Source organism: Mizuhopecten yessoensis, unplaced genomic scaffold, assembly GCF_002113885.1.
Source record: "Mizuhopecten yessoensis strain PY_sf001 unplaced genomic scaffold, ASM211388v2 scaffold3091, whole genome shotgun sequence".
Lineage (NCBI taxonomy): Eukaryota > Metazoa > Mollusca > Bivalvia > Pectinida > Pectinidae > Mizuhopecten > Mizuhopecten yessoensis.
In genome coordinates, this window is record NW_018404871.1 from 267,202 (window position 1) to 280,985 (window position 13,784).

Consider the following 13,784-nt stretch of genomic DNA (forward strand, 5'->3'; position numbering starts at 1 on the left):
AACAAAGTTTGGACACATCACAACCATGTTACAACCGTCACAAAACACGGGACCATGTAAAGTTACCATTTGTACAAATAATTTTCTGCATATTAATTTGCCACAGACTGTCTTTGCTTAATTTGTGACATCACAATTGAAACAGTTACTAAAAATAATAATGAAGTAGTACGAGAAATAGTGATAAAGATAGTGCCGTCGATGGGGCTCGAACCCGCGACCCTTGGCTCTCCAGCCCGATGCTCTACCGCTGAGCTAAACGGAAATTCCCCACAGCTGACGCTTGTAAGGCAACCTAATCAATGCACATCTTTTACAATGACTATTTTCATGGAAAAACAAGCTGAGTTCACCTTTTACACAGCTAGATTGGTTTTCATATCAAGTTCATATGATTAAAATGAACTCGATCAAATATACAAATTACACTTTGTGAATACTGTCAACGTACCATACTTATTTATCACACCCAAATATTAGGGCACAATCAAACATGAAGAGATTAGTTTAACAATAAATTGCACACTCACAAAATATGCAACAGAAAAAAATGTGCAGAAACTTAAACTAGCACAATCATCATTTATCACAATAATGAAACATTCAATATAGAAATCGAAGGAGCATCAAGGATTCTGTTACGGTAGACGTTTTATTGTTGACAGGTTCCGGTAGGCTAGGCCAACTGTTATCTGTTCCATTACGGTAGACGTTTTATTGTTGACAGGTTTCAGTAGGCTAGGCCAACCGTCATCGGTTCTGTTACGGTAGATGTTTTATTGTTGACAGGTTTCGGTAGGCTAGGCATACCATCATCGGTTCCGTTACGGGAGACGTTTTATTGTTGACATGCCATTGATTATGAGGACGGTAGGCCTAGCCTACTGAAACATGGCAACGGAATCCTTGGTGGTGATGCTCCTTCGTTTCCTTTATTACTCTTGGATGGAGCTCTGTTTGAATATCCTTGTGATATCCACCTCCGATTCCTGTACCAGACAGACCACACATTGCCCGTAAAAAAATCTTGTATCATACATTTTTTGTTTGCTATATATCTTTTTTATACTTCCTTTAAAATTTTAAACCCAAACATGATGGGGAGAATAGTAGTATAAGCTTATTTTTAAACACCACAGCAGTGTTTTACTTGTATTTATCATATATTAACAAATAATGCCTATAACCAATACATTTTTGGGGCGATGTCGCCTTGGCCTCAGTATAACATCGCTTTACTAAATACTACATAAGTACTACAAAAGTCTCCATATACGATCATCATACATATAATGCTACTTTGATTGAGCCAGTTTCCAATATAACCTTTATTAATTTACACATTGTACAATTAACAGAATATTAACAAAAGTTTCACAGAACCATAATGCTTTATAAATAACAGAAGCACATTCTTTTCACATGGCATTCACACTCACAACATTTTAATACATATGTGTAGTAGGACGAGGAATACTGATAAAGATAGTGCTGTCGCTAGGGCTTTCCAGCCCGATGATCTACTGCTGACCTAAAGGGAAATTCCCCAAAGCTGACACTTGTAAGGCAACCTAATCAATGCACACCTTTAACGTATAATTGTTTTTCATCTGACATCTCGCTGAAAACTGCATCTTGATAGAACACCCCTCACAGAAGTTTGCATTGCTATATAATGTTAACTCATTCACCCCTGAAGACTTCTTTGACTCTTCCAATTCAAGGTTTGGAATAGTTCATTATGAAATTTCAGGGGTGAATGAGTTAAACCCCACAGTATATTACATTTCTTTGAGTTATGCTCTAGCTCTTTAATTCCCTGCACTCCTGAATTTGTCACGACAAAATTGAAGGTAATTTTACCATTTGGCTGCTGCGTGATTCTTTTGATGTATTATTAAAGATCGAACTAGTCTACTTATGTCATTCACAAAGTAACGCACACAAGAACTTTTAATTTTATCATGACATATTCCAGGGGTTGAATTTCAAGAGAATGCTTTTGGTTAATCTAAACATAATTACTGGTATGCAACTACACATAATTGAAGGACTTTATCACATACATAATTACTACTTAGTTATAAGTTGTGTTCTCTTTGGTCTTTTGTTATCCATATCATTAACAAATTGAACTTAACGGTTTTCTTAATGCTTGATTTTGAGCCTGCAAGTAGAATGAGTTTTTTCTTTTTTTTCACACGGGTAACAATTCAATAAACTTACAATCTAATCTCATTCCTAACAAAGGTCTGTTATGATAATACTTAATTAAAACGCAAAGTCAATAAAAAAACTTTTAAAATAAAAAGCAACACATTTAACTTGTTCTCCCCTGAAATTTCATAATGAACTATTCCAACTTTTGAATTGGAAGAGTTCAAATGCGTCTTCAGGGATGAATGAGTTAACAAACTGTGCAATATTGTAGGAAGGACAACATAACATCGTCAATTACTCGTATCAGCAGTTAAAATGATCAGGTTTATTAGTTTGGTTATTTGGTTAATTTCCGTGGAACACATTCTGCAAGTTTTGTACAACAAAACAGATTTTTTAAATTAACGTCACTGTACCCAAAACGGGACACTTTTTAGAGAAATGTCCTTGTACTTTATACCTAGACTGGCCACCAGCCCCTAAGTTTTTATGAAGAATTTCTCGACTGCATTTTACTACTAGCTTATCTCCCCCTAGTTTAGAACTTAGGGTTCAGAATCAGACATCCAAGTGATCAAAATTATTAGAGTTAGTTTTTTCTTAATTATTTAATATTCTAGAGACGGTGACCAGTCTACTTTATACCATATACTATCAATTCCAGAAATGTTTGTTCTTTTTTCATAAATAGATCCTATCCACTTTTCATTTCTACTACAAGTTGGTATTTCTGGATCGTAATTCTATAAATAGAATGCAAAATACTATCAGGGTCATGTAGGCCCTTGAACAGGCGTTACTGTACCCTGAAAAGGACACTTAAGTATTTTGGTTAATATTGGGAGATATCAGTAGAAAAGTAAACAATTTAGTTCAAATATTTTAGAATCAAAGGGGGTTCTGATTAAATTTCTTCTCCAAAATAGTGTTAGTTTTGATAAAATAGACTTTTGAAAATGGTATTACAATAGATAGCGTCGCACGACACGTAAATCACAAAAGTTTTGTTTTGGTAATTATTCTTACCTTTAAATTATCCATGTAACGATAATCGGCAGCCAATAAAGCTTATATACAGTTATATTGTCATAAAAGTATTATCAAATGAAAACTGTATACATAAAAGTACTCCTTTACATTGTATGACAGTTTCTTGAGTCGTTTTTGCCACAAGTGTCCCGTTTTGGGCACTGTCCCATTTTTGGTACAGTGATGTTAGCCATACATTCTCTATACAGCACTGTCTGGTTAAATAAGGAAAACTGGTACTTTTTAATACTACAGACGGAAACAGAATCTAACATTTACCTATAAATACACAAACATATAAACAACTTGGTATTGATTAAGATAAACTCCATTGAAATAACTAGGAGGTTCAGTGCTAAAAGATTAACAGACTCCGTTAAAATAAATTAAATAGAAAAGCCACACATTCCGAATATAATTTAAAAGTCTTCCAATCAATTAAATACTCATACAGGTTACTGAAATCAAAAATATTTTCTAAACATGAAAAATTAATCATCTGTAGGTAATGACTGTACAATATGTCATGTCTTAAAGTGTTCAAACATTTACTATCTGTACTGCATTAAATATTTGATAGAGCCTTGTAAATCGAGCCATCACTATTCCAGTTCTTCCCCTTTCTAGCCAGTGTTATAGGGAACAGGCTTCCCTTTTTGTATATAATTTGGTATCTTAAGTACACCAGTTGGAAACACTGGTAGCTACAGCAACAACACTCAACTGTTTTCTTCCAGAGATTATAATGCAGAGTTAACAGTTAAATAGATGTTTTTGTCCATGAAACACCAATCAAGGAGATTTAGTTTCAACTAAATGTATACCAGCTCAATTTTACACACGTTGATTAACTCATTCACCCCTGAAGACACATTTTAACTCTTCCAATTTGAAGACTGGAATAGTTCATTATAAAATTTCAGGGGTGAATGAGTTAAACACATTGTGTTAAATGTAAATGTCATGATACTCTCAATACACAAAATCATACAGAGAATCTTATAAATAAATTCTGGCCCCAGTCCTGTTGATGGCACACGGGTAATAAGCTGCTGTTAAAAAATCAGTTTAAAACTTACAATATATGTCCATTCAGTAAAGTCTGACCTCATTAATCCAAACACCATGGTTCCCAGAGCAAAATTGTCCCGATTAATATACTTAATAAATAAAACATGACATTTGCCAATTATGAAAGACTCTGTACTGCTGTTGTACCCTAACTCATTCACCCCTGAAGTTTCATAATGAACTATTCTAACCTTTGAATTGGAAGAGTTCAAATGTGAATGAGTTAATTTACCAGCTTATCCTTAATATCTTAAGAGAATACGACGTGAAATATACATTTTTGGTATACGTGGCCCTTAAAACGACAACTGTTATTGTCACCAAGAAATGTAGTTTGGTCAAACACACATGGGCAGCAAAATGGTCATTGAGTGACAAGAGTCATGTCACTGTAACTTTCTCAGACTGCAATTTATTTCATAGAATTGTAACAGGAGAAAGAAAAAATGTAATGGCCAAACCAGGATTCGAACCCTGGACCCTCCGAATTCTAGACGGATGCTCTACCAATTGAGCTACCTGGTCGCCAATGATCGATCCAGTCCAGCTCCGCTACAGAATATCTGACCCTCCATTCCAATCTCTCCTAGATCTGGAACAGGTATTTTCAAATGAACAAGTACCAGGTACAATTACTGTCATAGAGATGTGGTCCAAGGTAGTGGAGGAACAGTGGTGTCCAGATTATTGAGGTCTGACCATACGTGATGACATCATGGTCACTACTGTTTCTTATCCAACACCTGTAATTCATGGCACCATCCTAAATGATCACTACTAACAACCCCACTAAACAAAATCCTATGCATTTAAAAATACATGAATATATTAATATATTTATTTTACACAAGGTACACTTAAAAACATGTCCTTGACCAGCAAGTTCTTTAAATAAACTGAAAAATCAGTAAAACTCGTCATGAAAACTACACTAAAGTGATGGGAAACACGAAGGTTGTAACAGTCTCCAATATTTTGTTATTCAATAGTTAAGTAACAGAACCAACAACAACACCCAGTTTTGAGAGATCACATGATTTACTCTGAGAGGCCTTTTCCTTTAGAGATAACGTGACCTGTCTTAAAACAAAACCTGTCTGATGAAAGACCACATGAGCTGTTTTCAGATCTCACATAAAAAAACGTCTTGTGGCATCACAAAATTTTTAATCATTTTTTTTTAAAAGGTGATGACCTTTCTTGTGAGATGTGTTCCAAGGTCCAAGCTATCCTTTGTTGTGAGACCACTGCCTCAGAACCTGTGTGACAAGACAGTCTTGATAGACCATACCCAACTTGTCTAGAGAGACCAGTTAACTTGTCTAGAGAGACCAGTTAACTTGTCTAGAGAGACCAGTTAACTTGTCTAGAGAGACCAGTTAACTTGTCTAGAGAGACCAGTTAACTTGTCTAGAGAGACCAGTTAACTTGTCTAGAGAGACCAGTTAACTTGTCTAGAGAGACCAGTTAACTTGTCTAGAGAGACCAGTTAACTTGTCTAGAGAGACCAGTTAACTTGTCTAGAGAGACCAGTTAACTTGTCTAGAGAGACCAGTTAACTTGTCTAGAGAGACCAGTTAACTTGTCTAGAGAGACCAGTTAACTTGTCTAGAGAGACCAGTTAACTTGTCTAGAGAGACCAGTTAACTTGTCTAGAGAGACCAGTTAACTTGTCTAGAGAGACCAACTGATCGGTTTCTGTGACTAATGGATCTGTATTTCAATTGTGACAATGTATAGAAACCACATGACCTGTTCAGAGACCACTGGTTTTTGTTGAAGACTGAAATGATTTTTCCCAGGTGATGTAAATATCTCCGCTGAATCTGTCTACTTGGTAGTGCCATTGGCTGTGATATTTTGTATGATTGTTGGTGCACTGTCACTCGGTCCCATCACGATCTGAACCGGCGGCACCAGTTTCTTCCCACTTAACAGTTCCTCTAGTCCCTGAAACACAGCGCAAATATACGATGGTACATTGATGACATGCACAATAGTATTTTCTACACTGATTATGTCGAGCGCTCAACATATTATCTCGAGCACTCAACTTATTAAGTCAAGTGCTCGACATAACTTTTCGAGCGCTCGACTTATTATCTCGACATCCAACTTATCTACATTCATTTTTTGTACATAACAAATTATAATTGCACACATGAATAATAACACCGCAAACGGGTGCATGATACATTTCAAACTACATTAAACTATACATATTAATTTTCTAAAGGGTAAAATCCATATGAGCGTAAAAACCATATGAGGGTAATATTTTTTTTAAATGTAATGCAAATGTACGATGGTACATTTAGGACATGCACAATATTATTTTCTACATTAATTATCTCGAGCGTTCAAATTAAAACCAAGCATTCTTAGTGTTGCCTGAGAAAATCTCTCTGTTTAATCGTATAGAAACATATACATAAAATACATGTATGATAAAATAAGATGTGGAAAAGTGATCATTTTCTCACGGGCTGCCCTGAGACTATGGCATTTATAAGATTATTTTAAGACCCTACTTGAGGACTTACACTAATTAATTCCTATCATAAGCCTACCAGCACAGTGGTTCAAACACTTCTAAGGGATTTATCCTCATGGCCAACATTAAACTCATTCACCCCTGAAGACACATTTGAATTCTTCCAATTCAAAGGTTAGAATAATAGTTCATTATGAAATTTCAGGGGTGAATGAGTTAATATTTAGGCTGGTTCACATATTGTCTTTATAGCACCCAGTATTAGAAAATTAGGCTGTGTACATTTGCATCTCCAGCACACACGCAGGCATGCACATGTGCACATAGGGAGATATTAGCCAGGTGGCATAGGACTAGTAGTTAGCGCCTGATAAGGCAGCTCCTGCAAATTCCTCAAAATAGATTAATGTATATGCTAATAGTATTAATTGTATATCTATGTACTGTAAAGCGCTTTAGAGTGGCTTATTCTAGCTAGATAGGGCGCTATATCTAATGTTGTATATTATTATCATTTATGTTTTAAAATAAACCTGATCCATATACCAGTGAGCTAATCCAACAGAACAAAGATTGTTACCTCTCCAGCGTACGATACCAATGGTGACACCTCACATTTGGTGAAATGGTCATCATTCTCTCCCTTTCGACTGAAATAAACAAAACCAAAAGTTAAAAGATGTCCTGTTTAATAGGCATACTCTATGTCTAGTATGAGATTCATTGTCCTGTATATTATAGAGTCTGTACTCGCTGATTCAAATTTCTATCACATGGCTTAAGTTATGATCTTTTCATTTTTTTTATCAAAGGTTAGTTCTTTTGCTTTATACGCTGTGTGACAATTTTTGCTTTTGATATTCTCAGCAGCAATAGCTTCATGTTTTGAAAAGAAAGACATTTATTACTCTACCGAGGGTGATAATCTACACATATCATGATCAGGATTCATTTATAAACTACTGTATAATACTGCAAAGTAATATTCTAAATTTTAAGTGGAAGTAAATTACATAAGAGAAGACAAGCGAAGACAAATCTAAACAGATATCTGGTATATAGAGTAAATGGCAAAGTGACAAATACGCAATCAATAATACAACTGTTTAAGTCCATCAAATGTGAAACACATTATTCAAAAGCATTAGTGAAAAACAAACAAACATTTATCAGTAAATTAACCCTTTCACCACTGTGGACCATAATGGACTCATTCAGATCAATGCATGGTAGAGTCTACTAAAGTTACATGGGGGTGAAAGGGTTATAGAACTTTTAAATATGAAATAAAATTTTAAATCTACATAGAGTCAAACCTGCTCATGTGATCACCTCTTTTAGAGTCTGCTTTAACTCATTCACCCCTGAAATCTCATAATGAACTATTCCAACCTTTGAATTGGAAGAGTTCAAATGTGTCTTCAGGGATGAATGAGTCCCCCAGTTTGGTGATTTGATTGTTAATTAAACCTTTATTAATAGAACACCTGCACGAAGCGACCACTTTTTGAATTTCCCAATGGTGGTCTATTAATACAGGTTTTGCTGTAACCTTATTTTGAAATGCTGTATCCTTTGTTAGTATAGTCTACTGCTTCGTCCTGCTAACTAAGCCATCAGCCCATACAACTATTACAGACATTTATATGTGAGCACAAAGTAACCCCACACCACATTCCAAATATACACACCGAGATGTGTGACAATGCTTGCAGGTACATTGGGAATTTTAAATTAAAAACATATTCTATATCACCTGTAATTTCTAAATTCATCAGTAAGTATACATGAGAAAAAGGAGGAAAGTTATATTTTGTGAATTTTTTTCTATACAACTGTTTTTCTTTGCTGTAAATAATATAACCCATAATATACTGGTATGAAAAAATACTATATAACTGTAAAATATTCATCAGCATATGGGTCACAATTGTTCTTATCTATTATTTATTTGATTTGCAAAATATATAAACCCACAACAATTATGACCATGTTAGGCTTTGTTTGGTAGTTTTCATAATTATCAAGGAGTAATCTCCCTTGATACTTCCCCGCTGTTAATTATATTTGCAAAATTTGATTCCTTCAGAAGCATTTTTTTAGTGGCTATAGACTTCAGTTGAAGATTAAATGTTAGCGGTTTGCTGTTTATGGACAATTTTTAAAAATCTCACAAATAAACTTTTTATTACGCTGAAATTGTGAGGTAGCTCCAAGTAACAGTTATTCCAAACCACACGTTAGGTCACAGACCAAAACTTACCAGTCACCACTCTCTCTGGCTTTCTTAGCACTGAAACAAAGGCACAACAGTAAGGCATACATACACATGCAGAGGACATGCACACAACAGTCAAGCAGGGATCAAAAGGCTTAGTACTCAATCATCAGCAATCTACCATTCCCTAGTCAAACAATCTACCATTCCCTAGTCAATTTTACTGTAACTTTCTTTCGACAAAAATTGTACAGATCACACTGCAGAAGTTATGAAATAAGCAGATTTTTTGTAGATTTTTCCATAGCTAACTTGTATATCCAGTCCACTGGTATCTGATTGAAAAGTTTTTGACCAGGAATTCAGCAGTTCCTGTCCAACTGACTAATTTAGGAGAATAATTTCAAGTGTAACTTCAAAATTGTTGCCTGTGACCAAACCATGTTTCAATAAGTACCCAAACCTGGGTTGTAAATATTTGTGTCTTTGGGGTTGAAGTCTCAGAAAATGGAAGGGAAAATATAGTGGAGCTAGACTGAATCATTCATTAGCAACTGTGAACCACTCAATCATTAGAGCATATGTCTAGAGTTTGGAGGGTCCAAGGTTCAAGTCCTGGTCCTGCCATGCATTTCTTACACAGATAATATTTGCATCGTAGATCTTAAATTTAGTAGTTTCTGTAGGTTAGGTTATATATATAGTTTTAATGAAAATATTAACATATGTACAACTAGATTCCAAATTAATCGTCATGCATGAAGCTTTGCTTTAAGACTAATGGAAAGCTGACTGCAAAACTAATATTTTTGGGGGATTCTAATTATCATACAGAATTTTGAATTCACAGACAATTTCAATACATAAATGCTTGAAAGAGTCATCATGCAACATTTGAATTCAAAACTGATTCAGAAGATCCCCACAAAATATTAAAATATTTTCTGTGCAAATTCCATAGACAGTTTAGCATGCAAGACTTGCATTACGACCATTTCTATAACATCACTTATACATAAACATTTTCCTATCCAATAAAATGGGTATTTGTTGCCCTAATAAGCATACTGGAATCAACTAATCAAAACAGCTTTTAATTCATGCAAACTTGTTAGTCAAATTCAGTTTAACAACAATTTCCTGAATAACGATTGAATATGTTTAAAGAAACTTTTATTTAAATTTAAAATATTGTGATTCAGTGAAAAAGCATGCACTGACAACTCAACATGTGTGATATTTTTCAAAATTTGTAACGTGAATATTGAGCATTTTAAATCAAGAATACATCCAATATTAAATACAAGAAAAATATTAAAGTGATTCAAATTAAGCTTGTTACCAGTGTAACCTAGTAACCTACCATGGTATGTCAGGAAGGGATGATCCGTCGCCGTGTACAAACTTAGCACCAGCTCCTAACATGTAGCGATGATGGAGGTTCAACAGCGCCTCTCTACAGGTAGTGGGTGTGTCTTTGGCTGCGGTATCTGCGTTCTTCAAGGGAGCAAAGTCGTCCTCTCGGAGAACCTCCCACACGGCAAAGCTCCTGTCACATTTACACAAAACCACGGACACAACCAAGGCCAATAAAGGAAGGATGGGTTGGCAAACAAGAGAGAAAGGGAGGAATGGAAGGTTCCAAAGGGAAAGAGTAGTACATTCCACAAATGAGTGAGATGAAAATGAAAATGATTTCATAAAAAGCAGAAAATTTTAAAATGATGAAAATTTAAAAAAAATAAATAAAAAAAATATAGCATGATTTTTAGATTTTTAGAAAAAGCATTATTTTTTTTTTAAATAAAAAAAGAAACAGAAAATGTCCAAGATTAAAAAAACAATTAGTGAACGCATCCAAGTAAATAAAAATATTAAGTCAAAGCGACAGTAGCAAAAATCCAGATTTAGAATGTTTGATGAAGTTTTCAAGATTATATAAAATAAAGTTGCACATCACACACAAACAACACACACACACAAAGCACACAAAAAAGAGGAAAAAGAAAGAAAAGCTGATGTTACTACATGATTTGATATACAAATGTAACTAAGCATAAGCAACAAAGTCATAAACTTCTATATAGCTATGGGCTAAAACATAGGGTGCTGATCTCACAGTAACAGGAACTAAACTATGTGAAGTGAACAAGTAGTAGTATACACTGTCTCAATAATGAGGTGTTTGTCTGTTTAGATTTTTGTACTGGAATACAGGTTAAGCTTTTGTTTAATGTCCTATTAACAGCTAAGGTTATTTAAGGACGTGCCTTCATGTGTGTTGTGCATGTGTGTATGTGTGCTAGAAACAGGGTTTGTTGGTGTAATTGCCTCCTTGTGATAGCGCGGATCTGATGCCTACTTTATAGTGTTATCTCACTGAAATATCATGCCGAAGGCACCCAGCACAACATTCCACCCGGTCACATTATACTGACAGGAATGAGGTCTGTAAAAGTGTTAAGTCTATGGAGTAGCATTAGAAACATCATTATTACAGCATCATAGTAAAATACAACATTTGTAGAGCCCACTATCTAATCTTCAGGATATTCCTGAAAGCTGGTTAACAATCAGGAGGGTGTTTGGCACAGCCTTATACTCAGTAGTACCTTACCACAAGATCCCCTGGAATTCCTCTGTGTGTGTGAAGGTGGACATGTGTGCATGTGTGTGCTGGAGGTTGTAGAGGTGTTCTGTTTGTTATGTATCTGTACTTCCAACGACTCATTTAGAGTCGAATACAAAAGCATGGAAACTGTAAAAGCTAATCCATACTATAGTATACTTCAATCTTAATGCTTGGTGCGTGTTACTTTCTAACTACCACATTTCCTGTCACCTTTTTTACTTGAATTTAACAAACTAGGACTTTGTATTTACATTATGATGTGTTAAAGAATTCGGCAAAAAATGAGGTACCGATACATCGTAATACCGGTACATACAATTTGGCTTAACATTAATAGTTCAATCACCAAAAACAGAAACAGAAACGATACAACACAGAATGGTGTATTCCAATAGAATTACGGGCTAGCATTAATTTCAAAAGCATTTGTAAGTAAATGGTACAGTCAATGATATAGAGAACAGAGTGAGAGAGTAACAGATGTGTACGTGTAACAGGATATCGTCAACAAAGAATCAACAGTCACGATAACAAGTTGTTGATTTCCAGGACAAGAAAGCTAAATGCAAGTCTATTGTTTGTTTTTCTAGCAGAATTTGGACAGTACAGTGCTAAACAGATGTTCGAGAAAAAGATTCAAAATAAATATTCAGCATTTAATCACTATTTTTTATAAATAAGTTAGATCTAGCACTAAAACTGATTCAATTATGTACGAGACAGTACACAATTTATTACAGATTGTCAAAAACAAGAAGACAAATAATTGAGTACCCGGCTAATTGTTGTGATTCAATATGTGATTAATTTAGTTTCTAGACAGCTTTCAAAGAGTGATGATTGCTAATGATGCCTACCCAACAGAGTGAATTTATCCTAAAGACATCCTCGATATCCAGGAGTTACGCTTGCCTTCGCTCTCTGCAGCCCTGGAATATGTCGTAGTAAATTTGAAGGCACACGGCTAGCCTCTTGATTGGTCTCAGGTAAAACAAACTGACCAATCGCTAGGCTGATTCCTGTCCTTTGAAGATTACAGAATGGTGTCACCTGACTTCAAAGTCAGTAAATTTTACGGTTATGCCACCGCAATTCTTTTGATGTACATCAAAGGATCAAACTAGTCTTCTTGTCTCATCCACAAGGTGGTGCACACCGAGCCTTCAATTTTGCTATGACATATTCTAGGGGTGCAGAGAGTTAAAGTGAGAGTAACGCCTGGATATGGAGGAGGTTCTAAAGTATAACCAATGAGTTCATGTGATTGGACAGTCATATTTAATTCTCACACAATAAATATCTTGTTTTATATCCTTTATAAAATCAGGTGGAAATCCTGAATTATAGTGCAGGTGTGATGTCAAAAACACTGCCAAATTACACTGCTTGAGTACTTTTAAATTAGCAAAAAATGATCCAGGGGCTCAAAATGAGGAGATCTTTTGAACTTATAGACCAAATCATTATTTATGTACTTACTCGGCAAAATGAAACACATCAAAGACAAATTTCTCCATTTTGATTCCATTAGGTTCAGTCGGCTTAACAATCTCCTGGTTGTCCCCAACAAATGGAATCTTTTTCTTGGCCACATGATGTTTTAGCTGGTTTTCTTGTTCAACCCTGAAATTGTAAAGAAAAATAAAAAACATTTTTAACCATACACCCTAAATTTATATAAGATACTGACCACAACATACTCTATATTATACAGTAAATTATTTCTCCATGGGCAAATGCGGTTGAGGATCTGAATTCCACTTTACTGAAAACCATATTTGACTATTTGACTGTCTTATTATAATATGGCAGATTTTAATTGTACATAGGATTACAGACGCCTTCTAGCTTCGAGCTAGAGGGAATTTCCCTTTAGTTCAGTGGTAGAGTGTCTGACTAGGAACCTAGGGATCCGAGTTTGATCCCTGGTGGAAGCACATTACTCTCTTTCCTGTTACAAAAGCAACAACTCATTTACCTAAAACCACTACAACTCTGGTTTTTGCGAGGACATTAACTCATTCAACCCTACATTTTTACTCTGAACTTGCCAAGTCTTTGATTTGGTAATTAAGGACTTAGGTTCAAATATGACTTTGGGGGTGAATGGGTAAAAACCTTTAACTTAAAACCAATACAATCCTGGCTGTAACAAGGATGTTAAACCCAAAACTTAAAAC

General features: G+C 35.1%; 1 protein-coding gene across 4 annotated transcripts in view; it reads right to left on the bottom strand.

Moving 5' to 3' along the window:
- Nucleotides 1-5,640: 5,640 nt before the first annotated feature.
- Nucleotides 5,641-13,784, bottom strand: part of LOC110446967 (UDP-N-acetylhexosamine pyrophosphorylase-like) — a 28,026-nt gene continuing 19,882 nt past the window's right edge. Inside the window, exons 7-11 of one of the 4 annotated variants that reach the window (XM_021492316.1) lie at nucleotides 13,084-13,227; nucleotides 10,336-10,521; nucleotides 9,018-9,047; nucleotides 7,335-7,404; nucleotides 5,641-6,210 (exon numbers count right to left, since the gene is read on the bottom strand). In XM_021492316.1, the coding sequence (XP_021347991.1) occupies nucleotides 6,091-6,210; nucleotides 7,335-7,404; nucleotides 9,018-9,047; nucleotides 10,336-10,521; nucleotides 13,084-13,227 (550 nt within the window). In that variant the 3' untranslated portion in view covers nucleotides 5,641-6,090. Of the gene's footprint in view, nucleotides 6,211-7,334; nucleotides 7,405-9,017; nucleotides 9,048-10,335; nucleotides 10,528-13,083; nucleotides 13,228-13,784 lie in introns of all 4 variants that reach the window. The other 3 variants (XM_021492315.1, XM_021492318.1, XM_021492317.1) reach the window with 3 other exon arrangements.